At 54.5% G+C, this 15,634-nt stretch overlaps 1 protein-coding gene across 13 annotated transcripts in view; it reads left to right on the top strand.

Annotated features, from left to right (window-relative positions):
* Positions 1-14,463, top strand: part of LOC128915987 (protocadherin gamma-C5-like) — a 248,422-nt gene extending 233,959 nt beyond the window's left edge. For 12 of the 13 annotated variants that reach the window (XM_054217044.1, XM_054217037.1, XM_054217046.1 and 9 more), the window contains exons 3-4: positions 6,982-7,070; positions 11,951-14,463. In XM_054217044.1, the coding sequence (XP_054073019.1) occupies positions 6,982-7,070; positions 11,951-12,177 (316 nt within the window). In that variant the 3' untranslated portion in view covers positions 12,178-14,463. The remainder of the gene's footprint in view (positions 1-6,981; positions 7,071-11,950) is intronic. The other variant, XM_054217038.1, reaches the window with a different exon arrangement.
* The last annotated feature ends 1,171 nt before the right edge of the window (positions 14,464-15,634 follow it).

Here is a 15,634-nt window from a genome sequence, read left to right as displayed (position 1 = left end):
CATCCCAACAGCTCCACTGGCTGGAAGTAACGACTCACGGGTGCTTTGGGAGGCTGCAAATCTTCCCCCCATTTGCCCGCTAACGATTTTCAATCCCATCTTTGCAAAATCATGATCTTAAAGCTGGGCCTCATCCAGGTCCTCTCCAGCCCTTGCAATTGCATTACAGAAGCGGCAGGGAATGTGTGGAGCTGAGGGAGCATGGGGGAAGGGCCAGCAGCATCCTCTGTTAAGGAAGGGAGAAAGGCAGGAAATTGTGGATATTTTGGAGCCGGTTCCATTTTTTCAGAGGCTGGGGGAGGTGGGAGGGTGGGGGGCTGTGGGAAGCTGGCATGGGTGGTGGGGCAGAGGTATACTGGCCCTGGGACTGCATCTCCAGCCATGGGGTTGTGTCCCCAGCACGCCTCAAGCACGGCAGAGACTCAGCACCGGCAGGGACAGATCTGTTCCCTTTTGCTTGTCACTTTGCCAGCCGAGAAATGCGTGGGCTGAGATTTTTACTTCTGCTGCTGCCTCCGTCTGGAGCTGTGTGTAGGGAAATGGCGGGCAGGGGGCGCGGGGAGGGCTTGGAGGAAGCTGCAAGACTGGAAACAGCAGTGCAGGGGGGGTTAGGCACAGGGAGCAGCCTGGGGGGACCAGGGGCTGCCCAGGAATGGGGCTGAAGGAATGGGCTTGAAGATACCCCCTGGTCCTGGGAGCTGGGTGGGGAGGGCAGAATGCTGCCCCAGCCAGGCTGCTGGGGTGGGGGTGATGGGAGAGTGGGAGCAGCAGCCGGAGCTGGGGAGCAAACGGGAGTGAAAGGGGAAGAGATTGGGAAGAGAAACAAACCCCAGCCATATTCCCCTTCACAGAGTGGGGAAGCCTGGAAGCAGCCAGGGCTGTGGGGTAGGAGCTCTGCTGGCCATAGGAGCCAGAAAGCCCCAAATGACGGAGAAGGGAGGATGTTGAGGGTATCCCAGGAAAATCCCCAGGCCAAGCGCTGCCGATGCCCTGCCAGGCAACCCTGGGGTGTCGGGTTCTCATCCCTGGGGTGCTGGGCCGTCCTCTCCAGTCCCTGGGGCTTTGACAGCACTGCTCTGGCACGAATAATCTTCTCCAGTTTGCTGTGGTGCTGCTACGGCTTGTGTTTCCAGCTGCAGAGCGAGGAAAACAATTTTTCAGGAATCCACCGGGCAGTTGTGCAAATAAATGTTTGCAGGGCCCTCGGCTGCCATAGTGACGAGCTCCATAGCAACCCCGCAAGGAAATGAATAATTCTGTGCTCGAAAGGGAAGTTAAAAAGGGATGCGGTGGCCAGAGGTGCCACAAAATAGCTGGTGAGGAAAGCACCCGGGTCCACCCTGTGCAGCTTGGGCAGATGCTCATGGAAGCCCTTGACAATGGGGCAGCCTCACAATGCAGCACGGAGTGGGGCTGCGTCAAGGCTGCAGGACAAGCCTTTCATTTTGGCATTCCCTGGTTTCCAGGTAGCCAGGTTTAATGAAGACATTTGCGGGTCATGCGCTGGCTGTACCTGCCTCTGCTGGCACAGCCCCCATCCCGTGCTTCATGCCCACCATGCCCTGAGCCCCCCTAAGACGCTGCATCCCTGGGTTTGTCTCAAATGTGGGTGTGCTTCCTTCCCTCCAGTCCTAGCTGTGCTGGAAACGTTCCCGAAAATGAAAGCCAGCTCTTCTCTGAGCTTTGAAGTGTGGAGTAGAATTGAACAGAGAGAAAAAAAATCTGTCCTATGGGGGGGATGGGTTTTTAGAAAAAAACCTATTGAGTCAACAGCATTTGTATTAAAAACAGCAAGTCCTTGGAATCATTTCCATAGGAACCAGCCCTCCCGTTCCAGGCAGCCTCCCCGCAGCAGAGCCCAAGGCTTCAGCTGAGTGGGGAGCGGTGCTGCAAGGGGGGGCTCCGAGGTCTGCCTGCCCCAGGCAGGGGGAGTAAGGGCAGGGCAGGCTGCTCGCTAGTAAATCAGTGATTCACAGCTCTGATTCACAATTCCATCCTATAGCCATGGAAGACGGCCAGGTCTGGTCATCAGCTGTGTGCCTTTTTTCCAATGCGAGCAGTTATTTTTGGGTGTTTTTAGATTACAGCACTTGTTTTTTTTTTCTGTGCCTTTGAATTCTGGATGATTGCACTGCAAGTAATTGAGGGACTTGAATTTCCTGCTTGGAGAAGTGAGCTCAATAGCGTTTTTTGCAACCCTAAGGCATTTCTAAACTAGCTTTTATGTGTGGCATCATGGGGAGCAGGCACACAGCTTTGAGCCTGTTCGTGGAAAATTTGGGAACACTGGGTGCAGCAGGTTTGCAGAAAAGGACCTGGGGGCCATCAGGTTGAACACCAGTCACCAGTACACCCTTGCCGTGATGGAGACTGACTGTATACTGGGTTTTACTGATAAGATTGTAGACAGCAGGTCAAAAGAATACATGGTTGCCCTCAACTTGGCAGTTAATGGGACCACACCTGGAGCTCTGTGCCCGGTTACGGGCTTGCAACTGCAACAAAGACATGGCCATAATGGGAGCCACTAAAATGATGAGAGGTCTGGAGCCTGTGGCAGGCAAGGAGAGGCTGGGAGAGCTCCTTCATCTTGGAGATGTGAGAGCTAGGAGAAGGGTCTCATTGCCATCTTCAGAGGTGCACAGTAAAAGGACGAGGGTCAATGGGCACATGTTGCAACAAGATAAATTTGGAGTAGAAGTTAGGAAACATTTTTCACCCAAGGGTGGTCAAACACTGGAACAGGAAGCTGGAGAGATGGAGAAGTCTCATACTCAAAATGTGGTTGCTCAGAGCCTTGAGCTTCTAATATAAAGTTGGATACATCTGAAAGCATGGCCCTGTTTTGAATGGGGTGTTGGACCAGAGACCTTCCAAGCTTCTTTAGGCTGGGTGCTTCATGTGCCTCTCTGTCTGAATCAGTCTGTGATTTTGTGATCCCACAGGGCATTAAGGGGATATAGGGGTCTGTCTGTCCCCCTGACACTGGGGTATAGCTGTAACACGGGTGCCGGTGAAGTCATAGAATCATAGAATCATAGAATGGTTTGTGTTGGAAGGGAGCTTAAAGATCATGTAGTTCCAACCCCCCCGTCAAGCAGGTTGCTTGACCACCAGACCAGGTTGCTCAAAGCCCCATCCAGCCTGGCCTTGAGCACTTCCAGGCATGGGGCATCCACAGCCTTCCCTGGGCAACCTGTTCCAGTGCCTCACCACCCTCACAGTAAAGAATTTCTTCCTAATATCTAATCTAAATCTCACCTCCTTCAGTTTGAAACCGTTATCCCTCATCCTATCATTACACTCCCTGATAAAGAGTCCCTCCCCATCCTTCCTGTAGGCCCCCTTTAGGTACTGGAAGGCCGCTATGAGGTCTTCCTGGAGCCTTATCTTCTCCAGGATGAACACTTCCAACTCTCTCAGCCTGTCCTCATAGCATAGGTGCTCCAGCCCTCTGATCATCTTCATGGCCCTCCGCTGGACCCATTCCAACAGGTCCATGTCCTTTCCATGCTGAGGACTCCAGAGCTGGATGCAATACTCCAGGCGGGGTATCACCAGAGCGGAGTAGAGGGACAGAATCACCTCCATCGACCTGCTGGCAATGCTTCTTTTGATGCAGCCCAGGATGCAGTTGGCTTTCTGGGCTGCAAGTGCACATTGCCTGCTCATGTTGAGCTTCTTGTCCACCAGCACCATGTCCACCATGTGAGTTCATGTGTGTTCACTCCCTCTCTAAGACAAGAAGAAAGGAAAAGGGTTTGAAAAACTGCCCATCTCCCCATCCTCTGGAGATGAATCTCTCTCTGCTCACTGGTGACGCGGGGTTGCCCTTCCCTGGGGGCACACATCTCTAAAACATGAGCTCAAACCTGAACAAGATCCACACGTTTCTTGGTACAGCCGTTCCTCTTGTGCCGTGCTCTGGAGGGGTTGGACTGTGTTGCACAACGCCCTCCCAGGCTGCAGGGACTGACCATGGCCCTTCTTTCCTCCCCGTCCAACTCAGCCCTGGGCAGGTCTGGTGCTCGGTAGTGGCTGGCTTTCCTGTCTGTGCCTGCAAGCAGCCATGGAGCCAAGGGTCATTGAGGTGGAGAGTGAAGACCCCTAGTTAGGGAGCTCAGTGAGGTTGGGGGTCCTGGTACTACCTCCCAGGTGAATGTCCTGGCCGCAGGGTGAGCCTTTCCTTCCATGTGTTCCCGCTGTTCTAGGGCATGGAGGCCCAGCTTTGACAGGAGGCAGGAGGAGCTTCTGTCCAGTGCAGCCCATTGCCCAAAGGAGAGGTGGGAGGGGAGGAAAGAGTCTCTTGGGAGGTGGAAAATGTGACGCTGGCACTGCCACATCAAAGAGGGAGTTGAACCTGAGCCTCCGATTTCAAAACACAGTTCAAACCACTGGAATATTACAATTTAAGAAAGAAATGGATTTGGCACTTGCTTGTGCTTTCCCTTTCCCCATTCCCGGATCCCATCAGCATGCTGGGGCAGCCCTCAGAGCCACGAGCAGCTGCTCGGGAGGCACTGGGGTGTTCCTGGCCATCTTTTCTCCAACCCTGAAAAACCCGGGAACCTCAGTTGCCAGCCTGGGGGGGCAGCTGGTGGGGCAGGAGCTGCTGGGGTTAACTGGTGGCTGAATGGGTTGTGGTTTGCAATGGGTTTTAGGTTCCTAAGTCCTTTATTGGATCTAGCCCGGGGCTCTATTCCCAGCCCTGCCTGTGACATTAACAGGTCACTGCAGCCCTAGGGCTGTCCCCACCCTGTCCTCGCTGCCTGCACTGCCTGCGCTGCCTGCACGCAGCTCCCTGACACAACACTGAGCGCAGGGCAGTAGTACCCACCTCTGCAGAGTCTTGGCACAAGCATCATGCAAGTGCTGAAATCAATTTGCGAGGCGAGCAAGCCTCGCTTCTGGCCTTCTTGAAACTGTGCCACCACACGTGTCGCGGAGGATGGATATAAATAGTTTTCAGGATGCCCTGGGTTGCAGCAGACGGCAGGTATTTCAGAAGCAGCGCTGTTGGCAGTGTCATGCCGGGGCAGCCTCTGCTACATTAGGGATTGTTTGCATCTTCCATAGATAAAAACCAGTGTGAGAGCAGTGCCCTGTGCCTGGCTGGGGATGGATCAGCCAGGCGATGCAGAAGGGGAAGGAACAGGATGATAGTGTGGTCTTGGCACTCCCACATGCCTCCCTTACATACAGATCTTGTGTTTCAGAGGGAGTTTGCCCATCTATTACCCCTCACTGTGTCCATACCAAGCTGAGCAGGGCTGTGTGGGGTCTGATCAGAGCTCACGGGCACTCTCATCCATCCTGTGCAGTTTTTCTTCATGTGTGCAGGACATTTGCACAGGGAGGATGGGGAAGGCTCTTGTGCATTCAGGGCTCCCCTCCTTGTAGAGCTTTTATGCAGCTGCCCACACTACAAGGTCACTGTGGTAGATAACAACTTCCGAGGATGTGCCTGTGGGTCTGTCCCATTTCCAAAATATTGAGCCTGTCCTGTGTGTGAGGGCTGCAGCGGGTGCAACTGTTGGGAGCACTCAGGCAGCGGGATGCTCGGTGTGGTGGTAAAGAGTCCATCTGCCGCCCAGCGTGCGGTGTTGAGTTGGCGGCGGCAGTGCCTGCGTTGGCATTTGCAGCACAGGGGGTGCTGTGCATTCGAGCATAGAGCTGCCATGCTGGAGGTGGGGCAGATCTCAGCTCCTTGAGCCTGTCTGATCAGGGCTTTGGGGTCTGGCAGCTCCTGGGTGCAAGGGCTGGGTTCATGACGGTAAAGGAGGAGGCTACCTCCGTGCCTTGCAGCCTGGTGGTTTGAACACTTGCCTGGGAAACGGGCTCAGGTTTCTCCAAGGGGAAGGGCTTTCAAACCCCCAAATCTCACTTCTGGAGAGCTCCCAGCTGCAAGAGCGGGGCAGCCCTCATCCCAAGCGAGGCAGCGCACAACCAAGGGACAGATCCTGGCATCCCAGTGGGCAGAGCACTCAGCTGAGAGAGACCGGTGGTCTGAATGATGTGGTCACTTAAGGTCAGAGCAGAAGAGGACCCAGGAAGCTGGTGAGATGTTTAGGTGTCTCTGCTGGAGGCAGTGAGGTGCTAGGGGGGCTCTGGGAGCACAGCCCTGACATGGAGAGGAAGTGTTACCAGTGAATGGTGGCCAAGCACAGCTGGCACCTGGCAAATGTGAAAGCGGGGCTTGTTAGACTGTACACAGACTGCTGATTGTAACCTCTGTCACAAATCCTCCTTAATCAAAGCCTGGGAGCATCCCCAGAGTTTTCCCAGGCAGATCTGTGGTGCTCAGCCCCCCCCATCATCCAGCCTCAGGGAACAAAGGTGGGCACCCATCTCCCTTCTCTCAGCGTTGCTTCGACCTCCCCAGGACTGTTTGCTGACAGGTCTGTAGAGCTGGCAGCTGCTCTTGGACTCCTTTCAGAGCAGGTTTCATGGTGCTGGGCAACTGGCTCTGTGGGATCCCAAATCCCATCACGCTGTGGAGTTTTCTCACCCTCAGTCTCCCAAATGAAGCTGCAGACCAGACGTGTGACCTGAAATTACTTGAAAGGGTCATCCCCTCACATGGTCTGCAAAAGGAACAGAGGACCTGGTTGTACAAGGGTGCGTGCAGCTCTGGGACTTTATGACCAGCATTTTTTTGCGGTATTATGTTGGTGGGAAGGCACCTGGGGGGGTTTTGAGGAGTTGAGGTACTGCAGGAGTTAGGTAGGTGTTGCTGGAAACACTGCTGAGCCCTCCTCAAGTGCTTTTGGTGTTGGTGGTTATTCTTCAAAAGCCTGGAGAGGGATGGAGACCTCTGAAAGTGTTTTGATTCTTGAGTGTTATTTAATAGAAGGGTTTAAAGCCTGCAAACTCCTCTCTGCCAGTAGGCAAGCCCGCAGCCTTGGCTTCTCGTGCTCCCTGACATGTCTACTCCTCCTTATGGAGCTGCAGTAACTTGCTGTTTCTTTTCTTTTCCCATAGCTCCCAGAATGGAGAGGAAGGTGGAGCCTGGCCGAACAACCAGTTTGACACGGAAATGCTCCAGGCCATGATCCTGGCTTCAGCAAACGGTTGGTCTCCATTCCATGTGGGAAAACCATGGCACTTGCTCTCGCGTGGACATCTCAGATGCATGCCATTAGATAAGATGCTGGTGGGACTTATGTATATGGGTTAATTGGGGTGGCTTCAAAAGTGCTTCAGCAGTTGCTGGTGGAAAAGCACTGCCCTCTGTGTTACCAGGCAGAGGAGAGGGATCGGGAAGGATTAAGGCAGAGGAGATACCAGATAGTCATCAGCATCAGACATACTGTAGGCATGGGTACTTCTTCCACCCAAACTATGTTATCTGTGTATGACAGAATGTTATCTGGCTCGCGATGTGGTTGTGTTCCACAAAAAAGCCGGTCTTGAGCCGATATTTTATAAACTACTTGGTTCCTTAAGGTCACAGTAAATGAAATGTCTGCTATGTGGCAACTTGCTGTAAGGTGAGGAGGTAGGAAGCCTGGAAGATTTGCTTATGGCTAGAGGCTGGGTCAGGAATACAGTAAATGCCAGACTCAGTATCCCCAACAAACCTCATGTCTAGAGATGCCGGCGTGTGCTCCCTGCTCACGCTGGGTCCCTCCGCCAAGCTGCGGGCTCGCCAAGGTTTGCCCCACCGGCTGCTGCTGGCTCTTTGCAGTTGTAATCACTAGGGTTTGCTTTGGGGGTCATTTTGGGTTGGTTTGTTCAGGTTTATGGCCATGCCATACGGAAGCAGTGAGCAAGGAGGGGTGTTCCCATGCACCCACGGTCTCCATGGCTTTGTATAAAAGATATGCGCAACTGTCACTCTGTGCAGCACTACGGATAAAGAGGCTGGTTTTCATACAGCTTTTGTTTATAAATACCTCCAAGTCTTTTCCCCTTTGATTTAAAAATAGAAGCAACAGCACAGCCATAAAACCCCGCGCAAAATGCTTAGGATGTTTCCTTTGAGCTGTTGGGAGAGAAGGAATCTGGGGGAGGAGGGGATGGCTTTGCTGTTACTTTCTTGGAAAGCTGCTGCAGCTGAACTTTGCTGCTCTGCAGACACCAGGCAGGCTGGAGACACAGCTGCCGTGGCCAGGGAAGGGGACGAAGGTCTTGGGCAAGGGAGTTGTTTACACTCAAGGGAAAGAAACAATGCGAAAACGTGTCTCTGCTCTGAAAAACGACTATGGAAAAATAGCCGCTGGGGCTGCATGTGGTTATCATCACTCCGTGCCTCCAGATCCGGTTTCCTTACTCGCAAATAAAGCTGTTTTTCTGACTGCTGCTTGAGAGTCCCCAGGATCAGAGAGCTGAGCGGGTCCCTTCCAGGTTATGCACCGGCTTCCGTGTAGCCCCAGGCCCTATTGCAGCAAATCTCCCCCAATCCACAAGTCTCAAATAGTCCTAACCTCTCCCACGACTTCAGTCTGCCCAGGGGGTTAATTTTAATCAGATCCATCCACTAGATAAGGGCATTCCCTGCTGCAGCCCTAGGGAGAGGATGGCTCCATCCACTCCATCCTTTTCTGGCCCCTGCTGGTCCCTTGCTGCGCTGGCTGGGGACACAGCACAAGCTTTGTCCACCAGCACTGTCTTTTCATGTCTCCCCTGCTCCCTGTCCCCCCCTTTTTTCTCTCACTCATTAAGCTAATAGTGTTGATTGGAGCAGGCTTTGATGAGGGGCAGTGCTAATTGCCCTTTAAGCTTTGTGCTGCCCATCGTTGGGTAATGTTTCCTGGTTATTTAAATGGTCCTTATCTCTTACTGTCACCTGCTGAACTCAGTTTGAGCTCCGAGGTGGTGGGTGGGACACAATGACACAGGTGATGGCACTGTGCCGTTTGCTCGCCCGCTCCTCCGAGCATGAGCTGCTCCCACACAGGGTGGTCGATGATGGCTTGCACCACACGACATCAAGCCCATGCTCAAGTCTGCGTCGAGCAGAGACCACCCGGGAGGCAGAAATTCCTCTGCTGCTGTTCTGGTCCATGAGCCAGGGATGCCCCGCCGCCACCTCAAAAAGGGGCTAGTGATGCCCTGCCCGCATCCTGACCCTGTGCCAGGGGTTATCCTTCGCTTCAGCAAGAGGCAGAGCTGGCCCTGCCACGCCAACCCTCTGCCGACCCAGTCACTCTGAGGGTTAAATCACTTGCCCAGTGGTTAAATCACCCTCCCACACCAGAGTGCCTGGGGACCTGGTTTCTCCCCAGGGTTGCAACCCTGTTGTAGGGCTTCTGCCTCCCTTCCCGGGCTCCCTTCCTCTGGATCTTCCTCCCTTAGAGCTGGGAACAACGTGAAAAGCCAGTGTTTTGAGCCATCTAAAAGGGCAGAAGCAGCTGCTGAGACAGACCAAGGAGCGCAGATGCTCCAGGACACCAGACACTGAAGGGCAGACATCCTGTCCTTAAAATACTCTGGCTTCCAGCGAGAATTTAAAGGGGTGCCATGAGATGGCGGGAGAGCAGACAGGCAGCCCGAGGAGGTCCTTCTCCCCAGCTCCACTCCCCACGGGGCAGGGGCAGTCGTTCTATATTCGGTTCTCCTGAAAGCCCCACCAGCAGCTGCAGCAGCACATGCTGCCTCAAGCCTCTCCTCCCCTCTGCTTATGAGGGCGATGGAGCCCCTCGCTGGTTATTTTTGCCAAAGTCCAAATTCTTATTTTCCTCCTCAGGACCGTTTGGGATAATGGCTGGCTGCTGGTAAAGGCTGAGCGTAACCTTTCCAGCAGCAGCAGCTGAAGTGCCCTCCCTGCTTGGCAAGAGCAACTCGGTGCCCATTTATAAACCTCTATTGTCCCTGTTCTCTCTTCTTTTCAGCTTTAATGTCAATGTTACCTAGAAACAGCCCTTTGCTCCTACTCTGGACCAACTGGCAGGCTGGGAACTTCACAGGCGGCTTTTTCTCCCCCGTGAAAGCTGTGCTGTGACTGCAAACTAGTTCATGGGGACCGGTTGTCCCAGATGCCACTGGGAGCCCCCAGCCTCCTCACTGCCCTGGTGCAGCTGGGATTGTCCAGGAGGGAAGCAGGGCAGCGGCACCCAGTGGGGAGGCCACAGGAGAAGGTGCCCAAGCCCACCAAGCCCCCAGCTGGGCTGTATCCAGCTGGGGGAGCCCAGAAAAAAGATCTTCCCCGCTGCCAAAGGTCATAGTCCACCTGTGAGGTGGTCCCTGGCTGCAGCCTGGCCTGATAGCACATCTCCAACCATCCCATAACACCCCAACAGATGTGGGGTTGAGTTGGTTGTTAGTGTAACAAGCTACTGATGAGACAAACGAGGCTTAGTGATAAATATCACTAACTGTATACACACGTCTCCTCCAGCCTTCCTCCAGCCCAAGGTCCTCAAAGTCCCACCGGGTCTGAGACCCATTTAATGGGGACTGTAGAAAAGTTCTGCTGGTGAATGTGGAAAGCGAAACGGCAGTTCCCAGTGTTTCGCTGTGTTTGTACACTCTCCTGTGCGCCCCCCGTCCCCGTTACACAATATCTTGCCTGTTTTCAGACTCGCTATGTGTTTTCCTCCTCCAGCAGAGCAGCTGTAACTTTTCAAACTGCAGTTGCTTCATGCTTCCGACCTATGTGAGGGGATGCGGATGCAGCAATATTTCAGGGGGTTGGTGGGATGTGGCCCAGCTTTTTGTCTAGCTTTCTGGCTGGTTTAACCACCTCCATCTGCTCAGGGGAAAGCAAAGGCAACACGGAGGCGTGCACAGCTCTGGTCTGGAGCGAGGAAAAACACGGGAGGATCAGCCCACGTTCTCTGCTCATTGCTTTTCTGTATTCCCTCAGTCTTTCCACCTCAAAAAGGAGGGAGTAACAGCCCCGGACTCTGCCTTGGGCCCTTCAGGTGCCCTCACTGGGTTTCTCCAGCCTCCCAGGAGAGCGTGTCGATAGCCCCATACATGAAGCAGTGAAAAGGCTGAGATGGGACCCACAGTATCCGATGCAGAGACAGAGTTTTAGCAAATTATTTCTCAGCAGGGCGCTGCAAGGATCCCACCCTCAGCCGTGCTGGGGCAGCCATGCCAGAGCAGATCGCTCCGCCGCTCATGGCAACAGCGTCGCTCGTGCCCTGCCGTCCCCCCCCCGTGCTCATCTCTTCCCCTGCCTCCGCACATCTCCCCGGTCTCCATCTGCTCTCTACCTCCCAGCAGTGCCCCAGCAACCCAGGGTGGGGGGGGATCCCTGCGCCCTTCTCCGCCCCTGCGCTTGCTCTTGCCATGCTGGGGCTTTGCACAGCAACAGGAATGAATTTGCCTTCCCCTCCCCCTGCTCCCAGATCTGGATCATCAGACGTGCGCTTCGGCATTGATTCGCTTGGTGCTCGGCTTCCTAGAGCCATTTTGTGGTATTGCAGGGGAGGGAGTTTCTTTCTCCTTGCATGTGCTCAGCTCCCTGGATAAACCTGGCGGGAGAAAGACTGGGGGCAGGGTTTTAAATGCAGCGGAAAAAAAAATAAAATATTGGATTTCCCTTAATGCATTACTAATGGTTGTGGCTGTACAATATGTTTGTAATGGGCTGCTTTCGGAGGGGGTGTGTGTTTTTCTGCAGAGGCAGCAGCCAGGGAGGGGACCAGAGCAGCCAGCATTGGGCAGGCAGGGAGGGACAGGCAGCCCCGTGGCTGCTGAGGGCAGAGGAGAGGTTGCCCTACCCCAGCCACCCTCCAGCCCCAAATCCCAAACTTTTGGCAATGATGTGAGACGGAAACAAGGAATTTCGGTGCCAGTGACGCCGTGCTCCCCAGCATGCATGTCATAGCCATCCCATGGAGTGACAGGTCTGAAGGGTAGTAAAGGTTGGTGGCGCCAAGGTCTGGGTTTGTCACCCGGTGGGAGCCTTTTGGGGCTGCTGGGGCTTGGGGTGGTCCCTGGCTGGCACTAACGATCTGCCCTTCTCTTTTGCCCCCCCTGCCTCCGGCATCCCCCACAGAAGCTGCTGATGGCAACTCGACCCTGGGCGGCGGGACGGGCACCATGGGGCTGAGCGCCCGCTACGGCCCCCAGTTCACCCTGCAGCACGTCCCTGATTACCGGCAGAACGTCTACATCCCGGGCAGCACTGCCACCCTCACCAATGCCGCCGGCAAGCGCGATGCCAAGAGCGCCGGCTCCTCGGGAGGCAACAAGAAGAAATCCGGGAAGAAGGAGAAGAAGTAGAAAAGAAGAAGGAGACCTTAGAGCTACAGGGCAGCCGGCTCCAGCACTCCCCCCAAATCACAGCCCAGGCCGGAGGATGAATGTCAATTTTTTTTTTTTTGATGCAAAAAGTAGGAAACGCTGCTGCGAATGTATCTCCTCATCATCAGAGCTAGGAGCAGGGTCTCGCTGCTGTTAGGTCTCATGATGAAAACCAATCCGGAAGCTAAACCGAACGCAAACAAGTGCCCTGTGAATAATTGCTAACATTTTATACGATCCCTCGGGTATTAGAATATGCAAGGGCGGAAGGTCTTCTGCCACATCTTTGGATCCGATTTGCTCCCAGATAGTCTGAGAAAGGCACAAAGCTTGTGCTTGACTTTGCCCAGTGTAAATAATTTTAACGCGGATCTTTTAATTTATAGACCTTCGATCATATTTTTTTGGAAAGGAAAAGGCAGCTCCTAGCTTAAAGCCCATGCTCCAGTTCTTTGCTCTTAAACTTTCCATTAGTAAAAGTCACCCTGAGTTAATGCTAGCGATGGATTTGTTGCTGAGAAGTTGGTAGGGAGTGCTTCAGTTCCTGCTTACCTGTTACCCGGAAAAAAAATAATAAGTAAGTGTTTATATTGCATGAGTCAAAGGGAATATGGCAAAGCTGCATCCTAAACATTTTTCTTTTTTAGAAATGCAACCACCAATGGCCTGAAATATGAGACAAAAACAAAAGAAACCAACACCCTCCTGATAGCTGGGAGGTAGGGAATTCAATGAGGAGCGTGCCGAGGTGTGCGGCAGCTGCCCCAGCGGTTCTAGGGGTCTCCGAAGAGCAGACACATCTCATCCCTTCCTTGCAGTAAATATTTATGTGTACAGTCAATGTTCTTCTGGAATTAAAGCTAAGAGAGTCTCGCTCCCCTGCGGCCAGGCTCCTTTCAGGCAGCCAACTGGCCGAGTCCCCGCCGAGGGGACTGGGGGGGGATGAGGATGCTTCACGTTTCTGCACACCGTGTCTGCATGCACGTCCTTCACCTCACACCTGCACTAGCGCAGTTAGCTCCACGGACCCACCGAAGTCCTCGCATGCCCACGCAGCATGGTGTGAACGTGCCGGCAGCTGCCCGAGTCTCCGTGCTGGGGCTGCCTTGGGGAGGGGTGGGGGGGTTGGGTGGTAGGATTGGTCAAACAGGGGTAGGGAAACTCATTGCTTCTTATTTGGGGTGCAGACCCCAAATAAGGGTGTTGTTTGGGGTCTCGCCCAAAGGGGTGAGATCCGCAGAGCTGCCAGCACGTGGCTTTGGTGCAGAGTTGGCAACCGAGTAAGTGACAGTTGGTTGGGTGGCGCCTGGGGACCAGATCTGGAGGAGGGACCTGAGAACTGGGGGGCGAGTACAGGGTGGTGCCGCAAAGCCGGCAATCCAGAGCAACAAGGGACAGGGGTCGCGTGGGACCACGCCAGGCTAGCCCGGGGCAGGTGATGCGCCTGCTGGCTTTGGGCTTTCCACCCCGAGGAGGGAATCAAAGGATAAGGAATAGAGTTTCTCCATGTGCCCATCACCCTTGCACCGGGCCGGCTTCCCATATCAAAGCAGCTCTGAGCCCCCCCAGGAAGGCAGAGAGGGGCTTTGTGTAGCTAGAGGGAGGAGAGGGGCTGCGGGATGGCCAGGAAGGGGCCACGCCGGGTTTCCCAGGGGGTGTGTGTGTTGTTTTACCCCTTTTTAATCACTAACACATAACTCACCCGAGCAGATCCAGCCCTCTCAGCCAGGCTCCGGCATGGCAGCAGTCACCCCACCGCCACCCCCTCCCCAAACCCAGGGCAGCAGGAGCAACCGCCGTGTTTCTTCCGGATCCAGCCACCTCCGGCGCTGGCTGTGCTGGGAGCGGTTCCCACCCTGTCCCCCGCAGCTGCCACCTGTCCCCCCCCCCCCAGAAATGCTGTAGCTGAATCGTAGTCTTTATATTTCTTTTTAATCTGCAATCTGAGGTAGCGTAGTGCGTGTCGTGTATTTAGTGGCGTGTTATTTTTAATCTCGGTAACTAACTTGTGAACACCAGTATTTTCAATTTTCTCTGTATCCTCTTTCCATGTGGTCTGTGCTCCGAGTGTACGTGAAATGAAACACGTTTGCCCTTTCAATGTGTCTAATATTGAATTATACTTATATATTATATATATGCTTATATCCTTCTTATACCCATATAGACCAATGTCGATGTGTTACACGCAAGTTTTATACTCTAATATTTATATTGCTTTTTTTTCTTTGGGAAAAAAAAAATAATAAAATGGTTTCTTCTGAATCAATGGTATTTATTTCCAGTGGGAAGGGGGGGCAGAGATGGGGGCCGTCCATCCTGATGCTGCCGCTGTGCCGAGGTGGCTGACGGGGCAGTGGTTCAGCCCCAGCCTGGCTCCGAGAGCGTGGATGCGCTTGGACACCCCTGTCCTTGCATCCCCCAGGCCTTTGGGTTGAGGGTGACATGGCTGTGGGTGCCACTGGTATGCTCCACGCTGGCATTTTTGGGGAAGGGCAGGGCAGAATGTGGCACACCCCACCAAGGAGACCATGGTGTCCACAGCTACAGCTCTGAAGGGATCCAGTTGCCCTTCCCCATCACTGGCAGGGATCTGGTCACCCATCCCTAATTTTGGGGGATCTGTTAACCCAGTGGGTTCCCCAGCCCCGGTGGAGATCTGATAACCCTTCCCCATCACTGGCAGAGATCCGGTCACCCTTCCCCAGCCCCAGAGGGGATCAGATCACTCTTCCCCGTCACTGGCAGGGATCTGGTCACTTCCCCAGCCCCAGTGGGGATCAGATCACTCTTCCCCATAATTGGCAAGGATCTGTCACCTTTCCTCAATTCTGGGGGCATCCAGTTACCCTTCCCCATCTCCAGCAAGGAATCTCCCTTCTCTGACCTCAAGGTGATCAGCTTTATGGCATGAGGGTCAGGTGCCGTTCCTGGCCCCCCCTGGCCAGGACGAGGTCCCCCTTCTCTTCCTGCGGGGGGGGGGTGGTGGTGGTGGGGGTGGGGGTCTGACACAGGCCGGGGAGAAACGTCCCCAGAATTGGGGTGTTGCAACCGCAGAGGAAAAAATAAGCTGCTGCTGTCCAGATGTGAGGGGCGGGGTGGGGGGGGGGGGTCGGGGGCAGAGCAGCCCCAGGAGACAGACAGACAGACACATACACACAGAGCCTGGGGGACGGAAGGCCGGGTCTGGTCCCCCTCATTAAGGGCATGCGGGAGGCTCCAGGAGCCCAGGTCATGGCTTCCCCCCTCCCCATTCCCATCACCCCCCTGAAGTGTCTCCATCCAGGCTGCAGTTCTGTGGCCTCCCCCCGCCCCCAGCACCCCGCCGAGACTGCCCTCCCGCACAGAGACCACCCCCCGAAACTCCCTCGCAGACTGACAGACGCTCCCCATATCCCCCTCCAGCCCACAAAGACACCCCCCCGACCCCCAAATC

This window comes from Rissa tridactyla, chromosome 11 (genome assembly GCF_028500815.1).
Source record: "Rissa tridactyla isolate bRisTri1 chromosome 11, bRisTri1.patW.cur.20221130, whole genome shotgun sequence".
In the NCBI taxonomy this organism is placed as follows: Eukaryota; Metazoa; Chordata; class Aves; order Charadriiformes; family Laridae; genus Rissa; species Rissa tridactyla.
This window is presented reverse-complemented; position numbering and strand designations above follow the sequence as displayed.